This window comes from Papilio machaon, chromosome 17, assembly GCF_912999745.1.
Source record: "Papilio machaon chromosome 17, ilPapMach1.1, whole genome shotgun sequence".
NCBI lineage: Eukaryota > Metazoa > Arthropoda > Insecta > Lepidoptera > Papilionidae > Papilio > Papilio machaon.
This window is the reverse complement of record NC_060002.1, coordinates 7,085,112-7,111,910: the sequence shown is the minus strand read 5'-3', so window position 1 is coordinate 7,111,910 and position 26,799 is coordinate 7,085,112. Positions and strand designations below refer to the sequence as shown.

Below are 26,799 nucleotides of genomic sequence, written 5' to 3'. Positions count from 1 at the left end.
TCATTATTATATTGTGAGTAAAAAAAAACAATGTGCACTAGCGTTAAGTCAGAACTGGCCACATTTTTTTCACACGAAGACAGTCAAGAGACAATTATATTAATGTTTCAAATTAAAAGTCCACTCTACCGTAGCGAATGCATTATTAATTCTGATATCCGTATCAACGTCGGTAAATTCAATCAAGGAATGGATATCACGAGCACGGCACGTGTTGATTTTGTATTTTTCATTTAATCACACTGTCGCAATGGATAATCGAATTCTCTCATGCTTGATTCATTTTCAATGGTAAATAAATACTACAAGAATAAATAAATGTTTTTAGTTTTTTATTTATTCTTTAGTTTTAACTTTTATATTGTCATATTCTATTGTTATAAAGTAATATTGTTGCTTGTTCGTTACGCCTTCTTTCCGAAATATTCCTGTCCTAATAACTTAATAACATAGCAAACTAAGTCGTAGATGATGTACTTATGTTATCGTAATTTAATAATATATTTGCAAATATATCGTAAATATATTGCATATATATTTGTAAATTTCAAAACAGTTTACATTTCTTTTAAAAGTTGATACTACTTAGAACTTTTAAAATCTAACTTATTGAACTAGTCAAGAAACAGTCTCTAATATAAATAAGAAAATAGCTTAGAAATTATTATTGCTTTAAGCCATAGATATTTTGGATAGACTACATTATAATTTAAATACTGTATAACCGAAGATATAATTAGTGTACGCACGTTTAGCCTGAGGACCTTAGAATTTACGCAAAGGAACAATTAGCAAGGCTATTACCCGACATCGAGTATCAAAGGTAATTTATACCTTTGAAACTCGATAGCTTAGAGAATTATTAATGATCTGAGTCGAATTAATTTATTATAATAGAAATTAACCTTTAATTCGTATTCATTTCGAGAAATTTAAAAGAGTATAGGGATATTATTTGAATAATTTTTTTCGATCATATCTTTTAAGAACATGAAAATTTATTAGTAATCCGAATCCCCATTTATGAATTAACCAAAGTGGTTTCCAAATTCAATATAAATGTATTTAGTGAACTTTCAATATTAATTTAAATCAAAATCGATAACAATATATGAATACAATATTAATTACAATGAGATCGGTTTACCATCTATCTATATATATAAAAGAAAGTCGTGTTAGTTACACTATTTATAACTCAAGAACGGCTGAATCGATTTGACTAAAAATTGGTGGGCAGGTAGCTTAGAACCAGGAAACAGACATAGGATAATTTTTACCCCGTTTTCTATTCTTTATTCCGCGCGGATGGAGTCGCGGGTAAAAGTTAGTTTACAATATATTACATATTATGAAAATTGTTTTAATGATTTTTCATTAGTACGTGCTAAAAGCTAATCGTCCGATTGAATGCAGGGGGTTTATTTAGATTCTTCGCGGTTTATATGTATAATACATTTCTTTGAAGATGAATATCATCTGTCGTAGCAACTGTATATTGCATCTCTTTTATTTTCTTTAAAATAGCAAACACAGCAATATTTTTCGTATAAAAGTGTAGCAATATTTGAAATACAAACACAGTTATATTGTTATTTTCTATAGTTTGTCATATGTTAAGTATTATCAAGTACTCACGATGGCGGAATGCCTCCCACGAAGACATCTGAGTTGGAGGCGAACTTGCCGAATACGTACTCCTTGCCGCGTGACGTCTTGCTCTGCGTCACGCCGTCCACCGTCAGGGACGTGTGCTCGTCACGTCGAGCAACCTGATAATGACAAAATAAATTTAGGATTTTCTTTAAATATAGAAGTCGATTTCTGCTTGTAACTTGTTTATTAAGTGCTCACCTGAACTTTATGCCAGTGACCATCATTCAGATTACTGCCCACCGTTATTATTTGAGCTCCCCCACCCAAATTATATCTCAGTCTCAGAGCTCCGTTTACCAATTTTAATTCGAAGAAGTCGTAAGTTCCACCATCGTCAGTATACAGAAGTAACCCATTGGGCTGATCTGTCTTGAACTCGAGTTCCAAAGTTCCATTGAGTCCGGCGTTCCATTTTCGGAACTGTGAGTATGGGTTTTGTTTATCGAGGACGAACGCCAAGTTTCTATGCAGAGAGAGCGAAAGGAGACAGAAGAGGACGCGGCGCATGGTAGTAACGTCTGCGCTCATCGCGGACACCGGACACGTCACTGAGCGACGTCGGAACTTCACCTTTTACGTTTCATCTCTCGATTTCCTGCAACAAAAATAGCAAAATTACATTTAGAAAAATCAATAAAACTGACTGTAACACTTCGGGGCAAAATACGAATCGATATCTCACTCGTCAAAATCCGTTCAGCCATTTCAGCTTCAGGGTCACAATGGGAGTGAGATCTACACACTCACATATATAAAAACATTCAGCGAAAAAAAATTACTTTCTTATCATCGTAAATCATAACAAGTAAATTGATAGTGAGTTAAAGAAACAAGATAAAACTCATAGTCTTGGTAGTGACAAATTAACTAAACTTAAAAATACCTATTAGCACAATTAATTGATTCCATTTAAAAAATCCGAAGTGATTTTTTTAATCGGTTCTACAGGTAAAAGTTAGTTCAGTAGTGGCAGGCAAACGCTCTCTCAGTGGTGAGGGAGGTGCCAACATTTGCACTGTAAAAATCTATTAGGTGCCTAATTTGTTCGGACACGGAAAACGGTCGAGCCAAGTTTTGACTTAGCGTTCGAGTTTGTTGTATGAATATTAAAACGAAACTTGTCCTGCTCTCATTTATTCAATTAGTTCAATTGGAAAATATTTAATTAAATAAAGTTAAGTAGATATATTAAACGTGAGGTCAATAAGCGATAAAACAGTTATGCTAGCTTTTTATACGTGACTCTTCTGGTTCTGTTATAAAATACATAAAACTTTTTTTATTTATCCCTTCAATGGAATTGGTATTTTTAATAAATTTAACGTTCAAAAATGAATTTTCCGTTAATTTGTATATCGTTCAATATTTCTGAATTTCTATAAAATACCTAATAACTTTACTACGTATTGCTACGAAAATCGTAGCACTATGCTACGATTCTATGTACTTACAGTTGGAGTAAAAGTAACTTATTATGAAACAATACGGTCTTTTTCAAATTTAACTATTTTAAATATCTATTAAAAAACTGCGTTAAATTAAATATCACCCGTGTTGAAATATAAATGACTATATTATTGTTTTGTTTTATAATTATTCGTAAATAAAACCGCAGTTTATTTCTAATGTCGTAAACGATAATTACTATGCTCCAATATTTGAGTCGATCTCTTCCAATTAATAATTAATTAGCTTGATTAAAATATTAATTACATTTAATATTAATATGTAATTAATTGAATAATTATTTATACTACAAAATATTATAATTTAATCAAATATTTTAGACGACGTTAATTTAAACTCCTACATTATATAGTATTCACAATATTTTATGAATAGATCATTTCTTAGTACAGCGATAGATATTTTCGTATTATAAAAATAATTGCCTAAAACAAACATGAAAAGTAATTTAATAAGAAATTTAAGTAATTAATCAAACACTATTAATAAAAGATTGTAATAACTAAAATTTGTACTCTATAGTCCAAAGTCTTATCCTAAGGAAAGCCAAATTAGATCATATCCTATTACAATAAGGTTGCATTTACAAAGTATAGAGACTAAAAAAATTTAACGTTCACTATTTTCCCCACAAACATATCCGTCGCAAAGTTCACGCCTCAAAAGATAGCGTAATAAGACAGGCCACATACGTTAGGTTTTGCATGATTTAGATCTTTTTAATGTTACAGTCAGCTAAATAAATGTGTATGTATTTTCAAAACTTTAGAAACTTGTATAGACTTTTGGTTTCAAATATACGTATGCACCTATTCGTCAATACCACGTATTTATGGTAGGAAGCATTCGGCCGGATACGTGCACACAAATTTTTGAAACCGAAGACGTGTACAAGTTTCTGAAGCTTTATAAATGTACATATATTTAAGCAGCTGACTGTACTATACACACATCTGTACAGTTTTGTCACACACACTAAGATTTTCCTGTAGGTTATGTATGAATGATTAAAATCGTCATGTTAAACCTAACGTGTATGGCTTGCATACTGACGCAAGTTGAAATAACGGAGTTGGCAACCGCCCCAAACCGGTTCTTGTCAGTTTTTCACAGATTTTTGCACAAATTGTACGACGCGGTTGTTATGAAGAACTGCCATCTTTGTTTGCCACAACGCTCGGAATGTCCCACTTTGTTTTGCGATTGCTAAACTTAAGTTACGAAGCTCATTATTGTACTTCATAAGAACAAAAAACCACAAAAATACAAGAATTTGAAATCGAAAAGAAACATACTGTCGTTTTCAAGCCACTAATAGATATTAACTTTTAGCTTCAACCGATATCAAAATTTACTTCTTCTTTTAGCACTGTTTAGTTTCAGGGCACTTCAATGATATGGTAAAATATATATTTGATTGATGTAGCATTTTTATTAAATTAAACGTATTTCATTTAAAAAATATATTGAATAGCAAAAAGATAGATCTAAAATCTAGATAACTGACCTCAAAAGCTTCGATATCTCTCCGCAATAACTGCATAAAAGGAGGCCACTTTGCCGACTCATTCAAGTGATCAAACAAATAATGAAAGAACGCTAAAGCACATAGCGAATGCTACGAGAATTTACTGCCGATTACATTCCAACAAATCGAGCTTCAAAGTACAATAAATAATAAAAGATACTCATAAAAATTATAAAATATAATTTGTAAGAAATCTAAGAAAATATTTTTATTGATAATTTTAATTTCATTTTTGCTATAAATCTTGATTCATCTCACGTTTGGACCTTCACAGGTAATCAAGTAGATGATACGATCATCATCATCTTCAACCTGCCCTTATCCCTATAGAGGGTCGGCACAGTATGTACTACTCCTCCATACATCTCTATCAGCCGTCATATCTGAATTTACCCCCTTCTTACGCATATCCTCTTTCACACAATCCATCCATACTTTCTTCGGTCTTCCTCTACCTTTATAGCCATCCATATTCAATCTGTGGATGGCTATGATGGATACGATATGAAATCTAAATTCAAAGGGTTTTACCATAAAGAACTTAGACAATGTTTCAAATATATGTATTTTAGCTTAAACATACGTCATCCCTTTTATACCGTGACTGGCGCCCGGCAATGATTTTTGACACGTCATGGTTATTAAAAAAATATTATGCTTAGGCTTGCGAAATGCGATCTTTACCAATGAATAACGAAGTATTTATACCGAAAGCATTATGGTGATATATAATTATGGTGAAACATCAACACAAATATCATTATGGTCAATAATATCAATTAGTGGCGGTCAAAAGGTTAAAACACTTGTATAACTATTTTTTTGGAATAATACAGAAAATATCCGCACAAATTGTCTAAGACATAAACACTAATGTAGACTGTTTCGATAACTACATATTCTTCAATTTTATCTCACTTATAACGATATAAAACATTTTATTTCGGCTACGCTACATTTATATAAACGGTTAATATCGTATTCGGGACATTGTGGTGCAGTAAAGTTTAATATCGGGGCCACACTGACACGATACACCCGATTCAATACGAAACGTGCTTACGTCCCGCCTCAAATTGTTGCTGTCTAATTTATCTCTTTGTTATAAATATATCTTTAGAATACTGAACATTATTCGTGCTTCAGCATAGTTGTAGATCTTTGTCTAGAAGCTTCTCCATCCAATGCATCATGTCTCAATGCTCATCAGGGTGCGGATCTGATCAGACCAATGCATCGGGTTGATGCTCCATGCCTTTCCTTTCACTTTGTAACTGACCTGATAAGTTTATGAAGTTGAAATTTAGATAGTTATAGATATCAGTTAGAAGATATAGTTTAATTAACCTTAATTACCTGCATCTTGTTAAAATAATTACGCGGAGACTGAAAACCAGCGTTTCAGCAACAAGCTGGAGGCAGCATCAGCTGAACTTCTTTCCATTATTGTCATTGTTAATAAATTGTAATTTATTTTATATTTTATTTTCTTAACTGCCGTGAATATAGATTATTCTTATTAATATCGAATTTTAAAAAAAAGTTAGATCGATCCGTGTGCCTAGGATAAACGTTGTTTGTCTCGAAAATCAAAACCTAATATTAAAAACGTTCCCAATTTAAATACTTTATTCAACACAATAACAATAGCATTGCGGACACAATATTAGCAGATGCGGTCTGAGGGCGGAGTAGAGGGGGGAGTTGCGGTCGTTAAATTCGCATCCCGCGCGCCCTCTCGCGTCCGGAATGCAAATTGTTTGTACAACACAATCCGCCATTCGTGATTGCTTTGTGCGTACTATGACCAATCACTTCTATGTTACAACCTATATAATTTAAGCTAGTAGTCAGTATCTTTTTAAGTAAAATATTTTTACTACACTCTGTATTAAAGTAGAGAGAAACTTAAATCAAACACTCCAAGTTATGATGTTTAATACAAGATAGTATATTTACACAGAACGAGAACAAAATTCTTAAAACTAATTTGATGTATTACTATTGACAACTTTTGTGGTCATTTTTTTACAAATTTTTGTATTTTTTTTTACTTTTTCAAATAGAAAAAATTGTATGTTTTCTTACTCCTATCTTTTCCTTTTATAAAAAAAACATCGTAACCTAAACGTAAAGTAAACGATTTTATTTCCACATAACCTTTTAAACACACAGCATTTGTAAATAATACATAAATCTGTGTAAGTCATGTAATATTCCCGATATTATTTCACATTTGGAATGTTCCAGGGGCTTTGCTTCGGAATGCTGAATACCGTTTGGATTGGTAACTTTGAGGTAGTATGCGATGCGCTCCCGTTAAATTGCAAAACTTGAATTGTTTTGTATATCTTCTAATATATAAAATTCTCGTGTCACAGTTTTCGTCACCGTACTCCTCCGAAACGGCTTGACCGATTCTCATGAAATTTTGTGAGCATATTCAGTAGGTCTGAGAATCGGCCAACATCTATTTTTCATAACCCCCCCCCCATTTTTTTTTAACTGCGCGCGGACGGAGTCGCGGGCGACAGCTAGTTTTAAGTAAGGATGGTGTTAGTGATCAAAATAAGGTTACATTATTTACATGTAATAATTTTGGGACTAATATTTAAAAGATACACAGAAATACTATATTGAAAAGATAACATAACATAACTCACGCCCGTAACACAGAGGGGTAGGCAGAGACCACGAACCTCCATTTGGCGGGGTTCGGACATTTAATTGAAAAGATATTTTTTTATAAAATAAATAATGTAAGAGCAATATAATATGAAACGTTAGTTTTTTTTGTTTTAAATAATTTTCAGTGCGTTTTTTTAGTAAAATGTGTCGTTGGTCAGAAATGTTTACGCGTTAAAGTAACTTCGTAATGTTTTCAATAGAAATGGTCAACTGCACTCCAACGCCCTCTGTACAAGCCGCACGCTCGGTTATTGCTTTAATGAAAAACATCAAAGGAGCACAGGTTGAATGAACTTTAACATGACTTGTAACGTAAAATAAAATCTAAAAATTTATTAACACAAGCATTTTCTAAGTATCTAAAATTATAAGGCTAAAGACAAAAAAAGTTAACTAATAAACGAAAAAACCAAACAATTTTTTTCCAAATCGAAATTTTCGCCTAAATCCGTGACGTAATTTACTCGTAAAATAATTTAATTTAATTGAAAATATTTCATTATTGAATGATGTTTTATTCTACCGAATATTGTAAAAGATAGGTTTAAACCACAAAAAACCGAGTATTAGTAAAGCTCTTTTGTCCTTTCCGCAGCTAATAATCTTGTTACATACTAAGTTCTCATGTAATGGGCTTTCAGCCACGATTCTGCCCTTACAGCATTATTGACTTTGCTTCTCACAAAACTTGGAGTACGGGCGTGGTGTTAAGTTTTGTCTTGTTCAATGATGACTTCGCTTTTATTTTATTATTCGCTGTTTTTTTATATCTTTTACTATCTAACAAGAATTAACCACGCAGAATAACTAATATTAAACTACGTCATAAATATATTTGCAGTCATAGTTTTTCCTTGGCATATTAAAATTATAACCTAGATATAAATCTCTCATGATAGAGTCAGGACTTACTCGAGAATCTGGCAAACGTACACTGATTACTTTTGGCCGACATTTCGGTAAGACCGGAGCACGAACCTCTCGTCACAAGAAGCCTATTAAGACTTACTTTGGCCTTTGGCACCGTCGCGCTTATTAAAAACTTTTAATTATGTCATATCTTAAGAACTATCAAGATGTAAAATAAAATATACGAATTTCTACTTTAGACTTTAAATCGATTTTATTAAGTGAATCATTTATATAATTTTAATATTTAAATCAATTACCATAGTTTCATTGAAAAAAAGTTGTTACTGGAATCGCAAGTTTTTACCTCGCAATACTGCGTTGTGTAACTCTGTCCTCAGCGGTATATCCAAACAGTTACGACTTACAGGCCTTCAAGAAAAGAGCGTACAATTCAATTAAAAGCCGGTAACGCGGTACAGTTCCTCTAGTGTTGTGGATGTTCAATAAATGTTAGGTAATCCGCGACTCATTTGTCCCCTTATGCAAAAGAACACACTCAAAGAGTCTTGTCTATTGACCTAAGTATAATAGGTTAAACGTCTTTACTTACGTAAGTTTGACCTTTAATGCATTATTTTGTTGTAATTATAGAAGCTGTTTTGTTCATATAATAGCATATGTTATTGTTAATTAAATTCAATACAATTGAGAATAATCGATATGCCAAGTATTTGTAAACATAATTAGCCTCATTACGGACTAAAGCTGTAACGTAATGAGCCGTCAATCCGTCTCGTTGTATTATTGGCTTATACTGTTGTTATTGTGATATTACGCATTGAAAAAATACTTACACGTCCTGAATTGATTATTCGCATTTTTCTGCTAATCTCCGAATATTTAGTTGTTTTAATTAAAAAGTCAAAGAAATAAATTAGCAAATAGGTCGTGGCAAAAAAAGGATGTTAGCTTTTGGATGAAATTTATCTGTTGAAGTTTTTTTTTAATGTAATATGAATTTCTTTTAGGAAATTGACCTTAGGGTATATCACAGAAAGTTTCACTTGCCTGTCATAAAGGCTATCTCATACTTAAAAGATAGGACGTATTAATTAACATATTATGAAATTATTCGATTTTTATACGTTGAATAACAGCCAAAGATATATATCATCAGATTGACAAATAATAGAAAAATGTCCAACACGTTTTCAACGTGAACATTTTTGGCACACGTGAGCAATTTAAGTTTTTTTCACCTGCTCTACAGATGTGAACAGGCTTCTGGCACCACACTGCAACGTGAACGTGAAGAACTGTTCACATTTTTTTATGTCTCGTCTCAATAATTAAAAGAATGTTGAAAAAAAATTATTTTTTTATTTTGCAATAAACTGATTTATTTAAAGACTTTTGTCTCGAATTAATAAAGTTATTTTTCAATTGCATCTTTGAATATGACATACTTTTGTCCAACTTAGACTTAATAAGAATCCAAACCAATAAGTTATTCAAAGATATAAAATATTCCATTCATCGCATCTCTATATCCAAGTCATAAATCTGACATTCTCTGAATAGGACAGTTGAGTATTCAAAGAGATCCGTTCAAACAAACCCTTCGTTCTCCGATTTCTTCGATCCAATATTAATAATGTTCACTGTAAATCTTTCATTCAAAGTATTTTATTAACATCTACGATATCCGCAAACATGCATGTGAAGCATGCATGCACAATACTAATGGGAGTTATTGTAATAATACGCTATAAAAGTTACGCTCCAACTTTATGTCTGTCATTCTGTCAGTCGGACAAAAAGAAAACGGACTTTAATACGTTAAAATATTAAGTAATAAAATTTTGTAACAAATATAAAATATCGGTACTACTGAAAATTTATTCACTTATTCAATTCTATTTCAGGAAGCGGGGAAAATCCGACATCTCTAGATCCAAAGCGGTGAGAACTAGTCACAATGACAAGTTGCTTTTTTAAATTTACCGCAAAGCAATTCATCGAAGTAACTTTTTTAATATATCAATCGAATGTTATATTTTTAATTTTGTAAAGACATTCAAATAGAGTTAATTCGATGCATCAATGCATTGTTTGAATATTCGCATTACAAATAATCACAATTTTAGATATAAAACTTGGAGAACAAAGGACTGAAACAAACTGCAATCGACACTATCTGTGCAAGTATGACTTTAGAGCTTTCAAGAGAACAATGAACAGATAAGATCATGTTCAAGTGCTGAATAAAAAAACTATATACAAATTATCTACATTCAGTGGTATAAGTAGGAGCATAGCAATAGACGCTAGAATCGCAATAACGCGGCGGTGAGCGAGATGCGGTGCGGGGGGAAGCCGTAAAACTGCAAGCTCAGATTCAACCATTCCGCGAGAGTAAACACAATTTAAATCGTAGTGCACAGCCGCCGCTGCGATTTAACTTTGTTTATACACATTTGAACGTAATCCAAACTAAACTAACATAACAATATGATAGTTGTGTTCGGAACACGGTGTTGCCAGATTTTAAACCTTTTTACATGCGCTTATCTCATAAAAAAATGTAATCTGATCTATGTTACGATGAAATAAGAAATAAAGGTTCTTTCTTTATAATGATTTCCAACCTAATTAAGTGACCTATTTCATACAAGCTTTGCGACTGGCCTTGAAGTTATTACTGATATACGCCATTAGACCTGCAGACTAACGGAGTAGAAATCGTTGACATGAGTTCATATTGCTATTAATAATAGTTCATAAAAAGCAATTAAGTGCTTTAATATTTTACTCCAGTTGTATTGGAAAATACAAATTCAAGTACTAGATATTTGAAATTTTCAAAATTGATAGGTTTAATATCAAATACATATTTCTCTTTAACATCTACAGCTCAATGCGTAACGTAAAGTATCTAAATATCAAAGGTCGAAAGTATGAACTGAGCAGGTATCAATAAATCCTAGTACTTTCCGTCTGAAAACGTTTCAGCCAAATATATTGGTTACGGGTTCGAGAAATCCGGCTTTTCACGTTCGAAGTACACTTTAATAATATATCTATAAGTATTAGATGACTTCTTATGTCAGTCCAATACAAACCAGATTATTTATTATGCTTCTTTATTTTTACAGATCTATTGGTGTAAATCAGCTGGTGTCAGAACAGTGACAAATGGAAATTCATAATCTGTGCACATTTCTCTCGGAGACAGAACATACTCTTGTAATAATTATTTATAAATTAATGACCTATCTAAATATCTCAAATGTATTTAAACAATTTTAAATAAATTAACTCATTTCATTAAATAAAGCAAGTTCATTAAATAAAGCCAAGTCTAAGTTATCCTTACCTCTTAATTACTCGCTATAACTCTACAAACATAACTTGAAAGGTACAACCGACCATAGATTTAATTTAATTAAACCTATATGATCTTTGAAAGTGAATTAATAATTGTTACGACGCGTATCCGAACGGCCGTCAGTTGTGTTCACCAATGTTCGACCAATCAAAACGCGGCACGTCATAGAGTACCAACATGGTATGGAAATTGGCGGGAAATAATCCCAGTTAGTTATTGATATTATAAAGTAATGATTCGTATAAAGTATTTTTCATTAATAATATTCTATTTTATTAATAAATTTTAATAAAACAACAGTATACTTTGACTACAACTTTTTGTTTGTTGAAGAAAAGAGATCTTTAGAAAAATTCTTTTGGTAAATCAGTAAAGCGTAAGTAAATTGATCCTTTGTAATAAGTTCTTTACATTAAGGTGAGATTTCAACGTACGTTTCAAACCGTGCAAAAGTCACGAACTGGCACTCGACACGTTCAAGTACGAGTATTTCTCATCAAATAATTTACACTCTTTCAACTATTGACTTTGTAATAATAGAGTGACATCCATAACCTTAAAAAGACTTTTCTTACATCTGTTACGACGTCATATCTTTTATATATTTTTAACTAGCTATGAACGGCGACTCCGTCCGTGGGAGATTAAAAAACTTAATTAGTAGGTTATGTGTCCTTCCAAATTACGTCTAAGTCTATGCCAAAACAGCAAAATTCATTTAGATTTTCTAGAGGAAACAAACATCCATCCATATATTTATACATTCATATTTATTATATTACTTCATCGCCTTGAAATTTATAATGTTATAGTTTCTTTCGATGAATAATTGTTGGTTTCTGAGACTAAAATCTCTGTATTATCATCCCAGCGATTACCTTTGACAAAACACAGATAACAATATGATTTAAACGGCATTTTGGTACCAAAAACCCATAATTATGCAGTTAGAATACAACTTTATAAAAAACACAACACTAGTTAACTTTTTTTTTTTAGGATAATGATAGGGAAGTCGGTTAAATAGGTGTTATGATAGTAGGAACTCATTCCACACAACCACATTATTATACGACTCAAAATTTGTAGCCTAACTATTAATTGATACTCGGCCGTTTTACGTCACTAGATTACATATGCGTTTCTGAACTTAATGACAGTTTCCTCCGCAGCCGCGGGCGTACATGGCAACTTTGTTGGAAACCATTACACGAACACATTCGCACTATAGCCCATATTGTTGTCGACTTTTATTGGTATTGCAGATTTAATATCCAAACATTTGATACTAATAAAACTATACTTCGCGTAGAGAAAATGTATTAAGTTAGTTGTTTATTACAAAACCTTTACATGTATACATTTAAATTAGTGGGACACTAAAGAGTTTCTCTAGTCGACGTGCGTGTTTTACCAACATAAAATTATCATCATTATCATCAGCTCACTATACTGTCCCCACTGCGGGGCTCGGAGCCTACCCTAAGTTAGGGGTGACTAGGCCATAGTTAACCATACTGGGCCAATGCGGATTGACTTCACACATATCTTTGAATTTCTTCTCAGATATGTGGAGATTACATCACGATGTTTTCCTTCGTCGTATGAACGCCGGATAATAGATGTAAATCGAAAAACATATGTACATGGCGGGATTCGAACCCAGGACCTACAGATTACAGGTCAAGTACTTAACCCCTAAGCCACCGACGCTATAATTATAGTTAGAAGAGATTGTGAAAGATTTTTTAACCTTCCTAAGTAACGTTAGTGTTTATTATAATTATTAGCCGACTTCAAAAAGAAGGAGGTTATCAATTCGACTGTATTTTTTTTATTTTATTATGAAAACGTTGCATAGAAAAGAGTATAATGGGTACAACAAGAGACGGTATAAAGCATATTATTAGATATTTTAAAGTATGTTTTATTCAAGTGACAAAGTTTGTGAAAGTCGCAGATGACCGCGCCTCAAAGACATCACTCGAAAACACTTCACCCTCTACCATCGATATCTCGTGTCTGAGAACTCTCAACTTTAAAGTCGCCAATAAAATAACCCAGCGAATATAACTTTATATTCAATTAGCTTTAGGTTTAAAACTAAACTATAGATATGAAAATAAATTTAATGTTATTGTAATTACAACTTGAAAATAAATTTTACGAAGTTATGTAAATATTGTTTCTTTCAATATTTACTTCCATAACCACAGATTAGTATCTATATCTATATATATATATATATATATATATATATATATATAAAAATTAACCTAGTTATAATGACCCCTTTCTCTTCATAATTGCGCCCTATAACCTACGGAGGTCATAATGGAAAAAACAGCGAGCTATGAAAAATATGACATTCGAATCCGTCGGAAAAAAAGAAATGTGTATTCGTTTCAATAGAAATTATCTATGTATAAACATGTTTGATAATATGTCTGTATGCATATAGCTGGTACAAATTGTGGTCTGGCATTCCGCGAACACTCCGCTATTGCAAATACAACGTGTTTCCATTACACTGCTCATTTTATCGCAAATAATGAAAATGGAAACATGCTGTATGTATCTATTCGAATGATTCTTACATTTTTTTTTATTTAAGAACCAAAATTGTGTATGATATAAAATATATGTTATCACATGAAAAAATTCCATTTTGATGGCAAAACAAAATAGCTAGTCATTTAGATCGGTTATGATGACCCAGCACAGGCACCATTTACATCCCAGTACTGCATTGTATTACAAGAAAACAAAGTCAAGTATTTACTTGTACTAACGAGATCTTAAAAGCGACAAATTCATATATAAATTGACTAGCTGTCGCCCGCGGCTCCATCCGCGTGTAGTTCTTCCAGACTATGTTCTATATCTATGCCAAATTTCATCCAAATCCGTTGAGCCGTTCCGGAGATACCTTCAAACAAACATTCATCCATCCATCTAAACAGTCGAATCTATAATATTAGTAAGATAACACCAGCACGGTGTTAAATAACATATATAAATATTTACAATAATTATATCCTCAACAATAATAATGTAGTTATTTTGTTAACTCTTGCCGCGGTCTTCTTCTATATTTTTTATTAACTTAATCAAAAAGGCAAAGGTTTTGGTGGCCAGTATGCCACATCTTTGGCAGAACGGAAACTCCTTGTCTGCCAATAACACAATTCAACCATTAAAATATTATTGCACCCATTGTTTATATAGCAACAGATATATTTTATTATATCTGTTTCAATTAAAACAATCAATTATGTAATAGTAGCAAGTATAGTTGAGTAGACAATTTCGTACTCCGATAAATTCCTGGTTCATGGCATTGTTAGTGAAGTATTTGTGATCGCAAAACGCTTGCTACAGTTGCTGTGCAATGCTTTTGTAATCCAACTGAAATGTACTACGGAATGTCTTTTATAGGTATAATTGATACTGAACATAAATTGGTTTACATAATTTTTTTAAAACATTTTTCGGGAACTTCTCTATATTAGTTCTACAAACGTTTTATAGACACAAACCTAGTCTACAGCTTTTGTTACAGTTAAAGGCTTAAAAGTTTATATCTAAACTAATAATATTTTTAATACCAACTAAACCAATTACATATAACATTCTGTAACACAAATTCGGACTTTTGTGAAACTTAAACCTATGTATATAAATAAATAAAATAATAAATAAAAACTATTGAAATTAAAAAAAAAACAACGTACCTAAGTTATAAAAATAAAAAAATAACGTACGTAATTTAACTTTCTTCTTTATTAGGAAGTTAAAAAGACCAGTGTAAAAAGACTACTCCTGCTTCTCCTATCAATATGTTATATAGTGGAAGATTATGCACTATAATACTAGTTTTTACACGTGTTTCTACAGTGGCATTTCACTGGAACAGTCCACATCAGGTCACCTACTCGATCATCTTGTATGATAAAAAAAAAAAATATATATTCCATTGTCTGTTAAATACGTCGCAACTGTTTGAACTTATCAGAACAAAACATAAATCATATGTAAATCCTGCAGCTAGTGTAACAACTGCACTTGAACAAAAGCAATTCACAACTACGAAGCTTGTGAACGTTCACAAGATCTCATAAATTCACGTTAGTTCTAATTACTAACATTATTTGTTTACAAATTCTACTCCGTTGCTAACAATCGTCACTAGAGTTGTTACACAATAAATTTATACTATATTTTATCTCAGTAAAACCGTATCAAAGTTATTGCAAAGGTAACTCAACTAGAGTTACAAATATTTTGTCACTAGCTGTCGTCCGTGCGGAATTAAAAAAACTTAATTAGTTACCTATGTCTTCTTTCAGACTATGTTATACATCATCATCAGCTCACTATGCGTCCCCACCGAGGGGCTCGGAGCCTACCCCATGTTAGGGGTGACTAGGCCATAGTCAACCATGCTGGCCAAGTGCGGGTTGACTTCACACATATTATTGAATTTCTTCTCAGATATGTGCAGGTTGCATCATGATGTTTTCTTCACCGTAAGAACGTCGGATAAATGAACATATGTAAATTGAAAATCGAAAAACACATTGGTACATGGCGGGATTCGAACCCAGAACCTGCAGATTGCAAGTCAAGTGCTTAACCCCTGAGCCACCGACGCTCTCTATGTTATACATCTATGTTAAATTACAGCGAGATACTTCGAGCCGTTCTGGAGATACTTAGTAACAAACATCCATCCAAACAACCAAGGTTACGCATAATATTAACTAAGACACAGTATGTATACGCCGCATAGTATAAATGAATCCTCATACATTACAAATACGAGAATTAATTCGCATCAAATGCCACTAATATCGGTAATCATTAAACGGAATAAATCTACATAATATCAATTACATACAACCGAGCTGCCGTACTGTCTAAATGCAAGCTGAATACATCCAATATCATATCTACTGTGGTTTACTTCCAAATACCTGTGGTAGAGACAATACGAGACTAGGAAATGTGATATTTGTACCTATATAATGCAATGCTGTGTTTGGTATTTAGGTTATAATTGTTACTCGTACTTTCATGTCATCTTATTTGAAAGTAATTTTCACCATTTGATGTACCATCAGACGTAAAGAAGACAGAAGATTTAAAAAAAATTGTGATATTTAAATTAATTTTACTTTTCTATTGTAAAAACAGCTTCCATATTATAGTTTATGTACTTGGATAACATAACTTTTAATAAAAGCAAAATTTACAGCCAGGTTCGTATAATACACAAAACAGCAATTACAAAACAAAGATAGTATAAATCTGCATAAATTGCTAAACATGCTTTCGTTTTTTGCATCCGAAGCAAAAGCTTAAATTTAAAAGCTTTAGTTGTATTTAAAGCGCAGAATAGACGAGCTTTATTTACTTTCGTAAAGGTAATAGAAGCGAATTTCAGATTTGCAACTTGGATGTAACGCTGTAGAGCAATTAAATATTTGTACAAAGCTTACGTAGGATATAAATTATAACTTATATCTGACTAACAAGACCACCTAATGAATAAGTGTAACACACACGGGTATGTTAGGATAAATAAGTATTTTTGCGGGTTTCTATGTTTATCTATTCAACTATAACCTACTGTAGCCTTAACACAAATCATAGTCTGGAAGAACACATAGGCTACTTATTATGTTTTTTTTTAATTGCGCGCGGACGGAGTCGCGGGCGACAGCTATTTATCTTATAAAGATAACATCACGTAGAAATATATTTTAACATACCAAAGGATTAAAATAACGTTAACATATTTACTTGATATCTTGATCTTAAGAACGTGAAAGCTTATTTATTTTTCCCTCTATATAAGTTTACCAATGTTTATACAAGTCTGTTTGAACTTTATCATTACTGGTTGGAAATGGAAAATGTTGCTCCTTTGATTTGAAACGAACAAGTAATGAGGATTATTATGTATTGCTCAAGTTATTTTGTTAATTTTGTAAAAAAAATCTTCGTCATACAAAATTACAAAAATTATATATTATATGAATTTTTTATTGAACAATATTCAGGAAATAATAAATTTCTAAATAATAATTAAATCAAAATTATTTCAACACAAAGAGATCCATATTAAGTTATAATGTCTCTGCTTTATCTCAAACGTAAAGTTGGCGCAAACTTAAAGTTACTTGTTAGGAAGAATGATTAAGAAACATATAAACTTTTGCACCGGAAGCGCAATTACATAGATGTGTTTAAAAGCTTAAACGACGGAGTAAATTAGACAAAGATTTAAGCACCTACTTAACGCTGTTGTATAAATTGTTGTGGGGTTTTCAAACTTAAGTAAAATCCTGACTAACAAAACCGCTAATCTTAGTATAATTTTTCATCTAAAAACCAAAAGAAAGCCATAAAATTCCGAACTTTATTTGCTGGTAAGAAAAAAGAACCTGTTTTTCGTGTCTAAAATTTAAATATCTTTAACCGTGGATATGCCGCAAGAGATGAAAATAAAACTGCTATCTCTGTTTTTTTAAAGAGTATGTGTGGTCTAGCAATATGTTAAACCCCACGTTAGTAAAGGACAACTTGTATATTAATTGGTAGAAATTGTTAACTAAGTCGGCAGTCAGAATATACGAAGGCGTTGCGAATAAAGCTATTAAACGCTTATATCTGCATTTAACTACGGGGTACGAGATCTAATTTTCTTATCCAATTTCTAACTGTCTGCCACTTTAATAACAACATCATTTATTTATGGTGACGTTTATCAATTTCTAGATTAACTAGTAGCTATTAAAGTATAAAATGCGGAAGTGAACAACGGAGAATGAAACACACTGTCTTAAAAGAAAATTATTATTTGTCCAAGGTTTATCCAAATTGTCTTAACAAAATCTAAACTTTATACCTAGTATTAGTCTAATCTAGTAGTAGCTATGGTTTGCATGCAATTTTATATAAGGTAAAGCTCTACTTTTGCGCTACTTTTGCCTAAAGTTTCGCTAAAAGCGATATACTTCAGGTCTGTTACTCAAAGACGACGAATTTATTACTGTTCTAGATTAAAAATGACACATCTTATTTTTGTATATTATGAAATATTTTATCGCCAAAAAAAAGTTAACATCGAAAAATAACTAACTGACATTCCAACTAACAACGACAAAGTTTTCTCTCAATGTATCCCGACACATAATACTAAACTAACTTATCTAACTAGAGCGCGCACAGACGTCATCTCTATATTTAATTGCCTGTGCTGACCCGAACTCCGCGCTAACTGACCAAGTTGTCAGTTGCCTGATACCACACCTTGTTACCAACTTATATACGTAATCGTTTTGTTTTTGTTTTCGGATTAAATGTTACGTTGAGTTTTCACTGTCGTAAGACCAATTATTCCAACACTCTTATTCCCTTTAGAGAAAGCAGAAATAAGATAATGCTCATGCATGTGCTATAACAAGTGAAATTCAACGTTAGAATTAGCACGCTCATAACACAGAATTGTAACTTTTGAATTAGCGAATCTTAATAAATAAACAAATCACTGAATAAAAGATAATGTAAAGACACTATAACTTTAAAATCAGTTCTAGCTGATATATCCAAAAACAAAATAATCTCTTCTTTTAGTCAGGCAAATAATTCAATGACTTTAACCTAAATTTTCAGTGGGAAAGATCTTTTATCTTCATAGGATATGACCCTCTGAGCTTTACGTCAATTTTTGTATAAAGAATAGCGTAGCAAAAAGCTTTCCTCGCTTCTGTGTAAGCGCATTGTTAAAATGTCTTTGTTACTAGGAAGCAACGTCGTCGATTGTTTTATTTGTAACTTACAGGAATTCAATAGACGGGTACAATGTGTATAATAAACGTATTAGAAAAAAAATGTTATTTATACTCGAGTTACATTTTGAAGAATACATTCTGAACAAGCTTTTGAAAAACTTTGAAATTTATGGTTATCATAAAAAAAACTAGATGTACTACAAAAAAATGTGGTAACAGATATAGATTTAAGGCAATAAAATTTCCAGGTTCATATCAAAAATTTGTTGCATACCAGTGGAATTATAACAACTTACATTTTTTTTTACATTAGAAACAAATATTTAGATGACAAAACTAAGAAAATTAAAATACGAGTATGAAGTCACAAAACAGCAGCTATTTCAAATCAATCAGACTTTTTCATACGACTTTCAAAGATCACGTAATAGCAAACGTCTATTTGCTTGTTATCATCGTTTAATAAGAAAACAATATCAAACTGTAACGTAAAGGGTTCATTATACTTTATAAGACAACGATATGGTACGATATCAAACTAATTATATGGAAATATTGTAACGTGATTTCCCACAAGACGAAAGCCTACGCCTTTCAAAGTATTAGTTATGTAACATTATTGTAATATGTTTTGTATTTTCTTTTTAAATTTGTTATTCAAGATGTAAATTGCAACATTTTCTCGTATACATTTAACAAGGAACAAAGAACAAGGTGTGCCATCAAAAAATATTATTACTTAATATATAGTGTCTAACCTTGTGGAACAATTATTACTGTTTTTCCAGCAATAGATAAAAAAACAAAGAAAGATTATTCTTATGTAAGAACCGTATCATAACCGTACAAGCTGAATCATCAAAATTAAAGTAAATCCAATTCTAGTAAAGAATTTATATAGCTAACACGTCGGACCTTCTCTAACTAATGTCGAAGAAATGTAAGGAACTTTTGCACAGCGTTTTCAGCCTGCAAAAACTCTTCGACTCGGATCTTTACGATATCTAAAGCCGATAAACTTTGCTTTTGAAGAGAAATTCTTTTTACTCGCATTTATCAAAGGAAAAGTATATTTTTCTAACTTACAGCTCAGACTATTTCATGTCTTTTATCTTGTTATGAAAATTCTAGTATCTTCTGTAAAATAATCTTTTTGTAAAAACAAAAAACACTTTTGTTTCCTTTTCTCTGTACACGCCATGTATAATATATAGAAATCGTTAGAAACTCTTTTGAAATATTCGTTATATACAAGCATAGTACATAGCTACCTATTTACAAGATAAAGCTTCAATTTCAATGAACTGACATTTCGTGAGCGCGTGGGATGTTCCTCCCACACGCTACTGAGTTAAAATTTTATTGGAATCCTTATTTTACGCTTGACCTCACACAATATCTATACCTTTATAATGTAATTACTACCCGAGCAGAATAATATGAGATATACTTCCTACATACGTCAATAAGGAATTAGTTCCATTACCAAACAAAAAAAATATTCGGAAAATATAAAAAGAGTTTCGGCATATTTATTTGGTTATCGTAAAAATATCAAATTAAGGCAAAAAAAACTAAATAACATGAACAACACGTAGAGAAAGAAAATATTCAAATAAAATGGTTGAAACATGGTAGGAAAATAAAGAAAATAAGTCAAACCTCGTCTAAAATATGTAACAGAAAAAATGACTTTTTTATATATTTCATATAAGCATAAAACAAATTATACAGTACATTTTCGTCTATTATTAGAAGCAATAGATGTTATATGAGTTAATTACAAACAAAATCTGTACACAATAAAATTAAATTGTGAATTATGTTCACGTTATTTACTTTCCGTCTTCACGACTTTCAAAGTCGTCTAAAGAATAGAAGCCTTGCAACAAAATCAATAATCGAAACTACTCAATAACAAACAAAACAGGATTCCACGCGTACACAACAATAGGAAAAGGAATTTTTAAACTGAAATCGTATGTAGAAGTTAGCTTTTTCAATGAAGTAGTATATATATAACATATGATATGTAAAACAAGGACATAGGATGTAGCGTAGCGTCATAAAGGATCTACTTGTAAACTAAATCCTTACCTGTACAGCTTCTATCCACCGTCAGCATCCAATTATTAAATTAAACAAACACTATGTACACTTTTATATACACATACACTCGAAATTAAAATATATAAGTTGAGCTTATGTAATTTAGAGCGAGTACCGCTGCATGGTGCGAGCGTCGCGCGCCGTAAGCGACTGCAGACATAAATGGCGGACGATTGCGCGCGCAACACGCCCACAGCTTAAGCTAGAGTTCCACTAAAATTATATATTGCAAGTAAAATAAATAAACTTGAACTTTGATTAAAAAAAATGAAAAAAATCAGAGCTTACTATCAATCACGAGACGTAGTGTGCGAACTATCAACGGCTATGAAGATTTTTTACTATTGGTTTTATGGACTTTAACAACCTCCATTAAATAGTGGGTTCATCTTGTAGGTGTTGAAATTATCGTTATAATTCATATTGTAAGTTTGTAAAACTTTCTCGTTGATTCTTTAACAAATATTGTCTTTTATAGCAGTGCTACGAAATAGTTACAACGCGCTACGAATGTACTACATACTGTGTTAGCGTAGCACGTAGCATTACGTAGCGTAGTACACATCTCAATTATCTCGGAAATTACAGAAAATTAAACAATTTAGTACCACGTAATCCAACTTAGTATTACAGTCGAACCTGAATAAGCGAGAGTCCAAGAGACCACGATATTTTTCTCGCTTAAAGAAATTTCTCTCTTACCCCAATTTCTCTCTTATGGAGGTCGTCTGTCGAGACCGGGTAATGACTCTCGCTCTTAGTGGTTTCTCGCTCATCCAATTCTAGTTTGTCCAGGTTCGACTGTAATTACTAAGCCCCTTTATAAAACGAGATATGACAACAACAAAAAGAAGATTAAATATAATATGCATGAATAACACCGGTACTAAAACAATTGTACATACAATGAAAGTATTTACCCAAGAGCGTTATATCAACAAACTTTATAACACCGTAATATCTGTTAATACCGAAAGAGATAAAATTCTAAACCATTGATGAAAGCGTACATTAATCTAGACAAAAGGCACACACTTTGTAACGTTCAGCGTTACCCGCCACCAACAAATATCTTCGATGGTAACGCTTACACAAAAATCAATTCCATTGCTTGTAAAACTTAGACGATACGTTCCCGCTGTAGTACTAAAGCAGCAATGAACTGTAAAGTTCTAACTTAAGTCGTTATTGTATTTATTAATGGTAGGGGGAGACAAGTCGAGGGGAAAAAATGTTGATTTTCGGGAACAAAATCAGTCGTTCAGAAGTGCAGTGGGAGTGTACATCCTTGGGCGGGAAGTCGAGCAATAAAGACGAGGCTGGGCAAATATAACGGTTCATGTTGCCCTCATTTCGCTCAACGGAAGACACGCGGCTCGAGTTTCAAACGCGCCGCGCTGACAACATTTTATTATGTTTTATTTCTTTTTAGATTCGTCTTTGTTCAAAACTCTTACCTTTTGTTTCATTTTGCACGTACTTTTATACCTGTTAAGTTACCTTGTAAGCTAAGCTGTAGCTTTACAAAGATAAAAATAAATATATGTATTTTCATACTATATTCTTTGAAAAAAATCAAATCTTAATATGATAAAAGCAGCTTTACTTTAAATTATCAAAAACTGAATTAAAATTATCACTTTGATATTTTTAAGCCGAAATTTCAGTTTCAAAACTGTATATCCGTTAAATTAATTTTATTTAGTTTCGAAAACATAATATAGTAAAGAAAGATTTAAACCTATGTCACCCAAAGATAATGTAGCTTCCCGACAGTGAAAGAATTTTTCACATCGATTAAGTACTTTCGGAGCCCGTTCAAAGCAAACAAACAATCATACTTTTCCTCTTTATAATATTAGGACTGATTACAAAAGAAAATACAGAAATACACCAGACTAAAATCTCTACTGGCGAGGCTTTCTGTAAATATAAATATTACGTTACTAACACGTTAAAGATAATATTATTTTCGTTCTTCATAAAAAATAAAATTGAAATTCCCAAATGTGACAAACATTTACGAATCGTCTTGGAATCGGCCGCCAGACATCGGTCGATGCCTCTAATGAGGTTACGCTCAATCAATCATAACATTAGGGTACATACACACAAGCAAACATCGCAACAACACGATCTCCTGTTTTTGATACTTTGTAGGAGAGGAGGAAATTTTCAAAATGTATCATTGTTTTTGGAATAGGCCACCATATGCATCGCAGCATAAGTCATATTGATTTTATTATCTTGCTAAGGTCTTGTTAATCTATTTCATCATCATCAGCTCACTATACGTCCCCACCGAGGGGATCGGAGCCTTCCCTAAGTTAGGAGTGACTAGGCCATAGTCAACCACGCTGGCCAAGTGCGGGGTTGGTTGACTTCACACATATCTTTGAATTTCTTCTCAGATATGTGCAGGTTGCATCACGATGTTTTCGAACCCAGGACCTGCAGATTGTAAGTCAAGTGCTTAACCCCTGAGCCGCCGACACTCTTATCTATTAAAAACTTAAAAAAATATATATATCTATTTATATATTAATAAACATTGTTACTCTTGGGATTAGAACATAGTCCCACAAAACTATGTAAATAATTTGACTGCAGGATCGAAAATTAATTAAATAAAATTAGAATACTGGAATATATAGAATAAATTAGTACTAATTGACTTTATAGCTATTTGATTGGGTATGAATGTACCCTTATATTGGGGGAAACGACGTCCAGTGACGTCAGCTTTCTAATAGTAAATCGAGGGCAACAAGGATCCCGATTGGCAATACTTTCACAAAATGACTCTACATTGCAAAAAATCGAAGGTACTTTTTTATATACCCTTGAATTGAAAAGTCATGACTTTGTCCCATCAATAGCAATATATATGCACATTGTGGTTACTAAGCTACGTTAAATTAGCTACATTGTGTTAAAATTTCACTTCAATTTACTTCACTCTATACTTTTTACGGTCACTACAAGCTACACAATTATACAATTAAAACAAAAACAATATTATTGTCAAATTTGAATGACGAGGAGATGTATTCTACTGGACAGCCTAGAAATTCATTTAATTCCAAAATTTTACTAAAACCACACACATCTTTTTAAACGATCTTTTATTCATGTTACCTATTTCTCTTTTGGAAGATCGTATTTTCTCAAACTTAATGTCAAAGAAAGAAAAAAGTTAATGTCAAAGTCAAACTCAAACGTCAGTTAAATGTCAAATCTCCATTGATGCATTTGTTATTGCTAAGGTTATTTTTAACTGCCATAATTTACGTGTGTAAATATAATAATTTACTAAAATAGATTTGCATAATGAATAAGCTATGACTACGCAATACAAAAAATTTACAAGACTCATAGCCAAGTGGCCTGTAGACAGTACAAAGGGCGACAGGTTAGTTCTCGTGTACGTTAATATATAATACGCATTTGAAACCGATTAATGTTGCATAATAAATGTTTGTAATTATCATGTTTTCAGGGACCTAGGAAAATTTATACGAGACAAAGTAAAGGCAGCTTTCGAAACTTCACAAGCACAAAATTTAGATACAGACTTGTGTAACCGCCAGTACAATTCCCTGAACCGTTTAGCTGATAATTACTACAAAAACAAGTACAAGAGACTCAAAACCAGTACAGCGACTGGTCTTAGCACGGAAGAGTGTAACTTGATGCTCTCCAATGAAGTGTTAACTTACTTAAAAGAAGAAAACAAAGGTTTCTTTAAAAAGATATTCAACAAAGATTAAAAATGTTACCTCGACAATTAAAACACATCTATCGATACACTTTTATCCGTAAAATAAACACAGAAGCAACACAACACAAGGATCATGTGCCTGTAATGTTAAATGAAGTCAATAAATATTTACAGCCCACCAACAATGAATTGTACATAGATATGACATTTGGTGCAGGCGGCCACTCTAGACAGCTACTTACATCTGCAGATTGTACGCTAATAACACTTGATAGAGACCCATTAGCATATGAAAAAGCTAAAGAACTGGCAAAAGAGTTCCCAAACAGGGTAATACCTTTACTTGGAAGGTTTAGTGAACTGCCAGCCCTTTTGAAAGAAAGAAATATAAAACAATCATCAATAGACGGTATTCTATTTGATTTTGGATGCTCATCAATGCAACTAGACAATGGAGAACGAGGATTTTCTGTCAGTAAAAATGGATATTTAGATATGAGAATGGATGCTGGACGAGATCCAAATCAAATAACTGCTAGGGAAGTGTTAGCAACTGCTAATGAACAAGAGTTGTATAAAATTTTCAAGGTCTATGGCGAGGAGAAAAAGGCCGCGAAAATTGCACAGACTATAATTCAAGCCAGATATATGATTAAGAATATTGACACAACTAGAGAATTAGTTGATATTGTTGATTCCTGTTGTCCGAATGAATTTAGACTTGATAAATTACAAAGACCTCAATCAAATGCTACAAAAGTGTTCCAAGCTTTAAGAATATTCGTTAATAATGAACTAAATGAGATAAACTATGGAATGGTGTTGTCAAAGTATTACTTGAAACTTAACGGTAGACTGATAACAATTTGTTTTCATTCGTTAGAAGATACAATAGTAAAAAGACATATAGCTGGCAATACTATTAATGATGTTGCCAATCCTGTACCATTGAGATACTTGAGTCCGACTTTGGTACAAGACCAAGATACTATCAATCAGTTTTTGGACAGTCCCTGGAAAGCTATAAATAAGCATGTCGAGGTACCATCCGATGATGAAGTGGAAAGGAATCCTAGAAGTAGAAGTGCACGTCTTCGAGCGGCTATCAAAATTAAATAATTGATTTCTTTATCCATTTTAGACTAGAAATATAAATTTTTGTTTATACATTTCTTGTTTCAATTCTTTTAACATGATTTTATTTTAACTTCATCATATCTCCCTGGCCTTATCCCACTTACGTGGGGTCGGCACACAAGGTTTTATGAACCATAAAGTTTTGGCTTAAGTTTAACACCAACCCTAATGGGAGGAATTTTTTTAAATTAAATATATAATATTATTTATTTATCATATTTTATTTTAACTTACTAAAAGATTTTACGAAGTCATTAATTTCTAAACATTTACTATGCTTTTTCTGTATAAGACAGAATTTTTATATACGCAATATAACTTTTTTTTCTTTGTCACTAAATAATTGGCAGTTTGTTTAGATATAAGGAAAAAAAACATCAATTTATTTTATAAATAATATATATTTCCATTTTACATTCCCACATTGGTAGCTACTTCAAACTATCACTCTACT

At 32.1% G+C, this 26,799-nt stretch overlaps 2 protein-coding genes across 2 annotated transcripts; one reads left to right on the top strand and one right to left on the bottom strand.

Moving 5' to 3' along the window:
* Positions 1-1,634: 1,634 nt before the first annotated feature.
* LOC123721870 (neurexin-3-like) lies at positions 1,635-21,619 on the bottom strand. Its single transcript, XM_045681754.1, has 3 exons — positions 21,476-21,619; positions 1,855-2,251; positions 1,635-1,772 (listed from the first exon to the last, which is right to left on the bottom strand). The coding sequence occupies exons 2-3, from the start codon at positions 2,182-2,184 to the stop codon at positions 1,635-1,637; spliced, it is 468 nt and encodes a 155-aa protein (XP_045537710.1). The 5' UTR covers positions 2,185-2,251; positions 21,476-21,619.
* Positions 21,620-24,718: 3,099 nt separating this feature from the next.
* On the top strand, positions 24,719-26,356 carry LOC106707929 (probable methyltransferase-like protein 15 homolog). Its single transcript, XM_014499379.2, is given in 3 exon segments — positions 24,719-24,899; positions 24,987-25,261; positions 25,324-26,356. Coding segments are annotated over 3 exon segments (1,350 nt in total). The 5' UTR covers positions 24,719-24,828; the 3' UTR covers positions 26,328-26,356.
* Positions 26,357-26,799: the final 443 nt, after the last annotated feature.

Bases quoted from the DNA above. Each gene is read 5' to 3' on its own strand.
- LOC123721870 (XM_045681754.1), bottom strand. From the start codon at position 2,184: ATGAGCGCAGACGTTACTACCATGCGCCGCGTCCTCTTCTGTCTCCTT. The intron at 1,773-1,854 runs GTGAGCACTTAA...TGTCATTATCAG, and splicing joins GTCACTGGCATAAAGTTCAG to GTTGCTCGACGTGACGAGCA.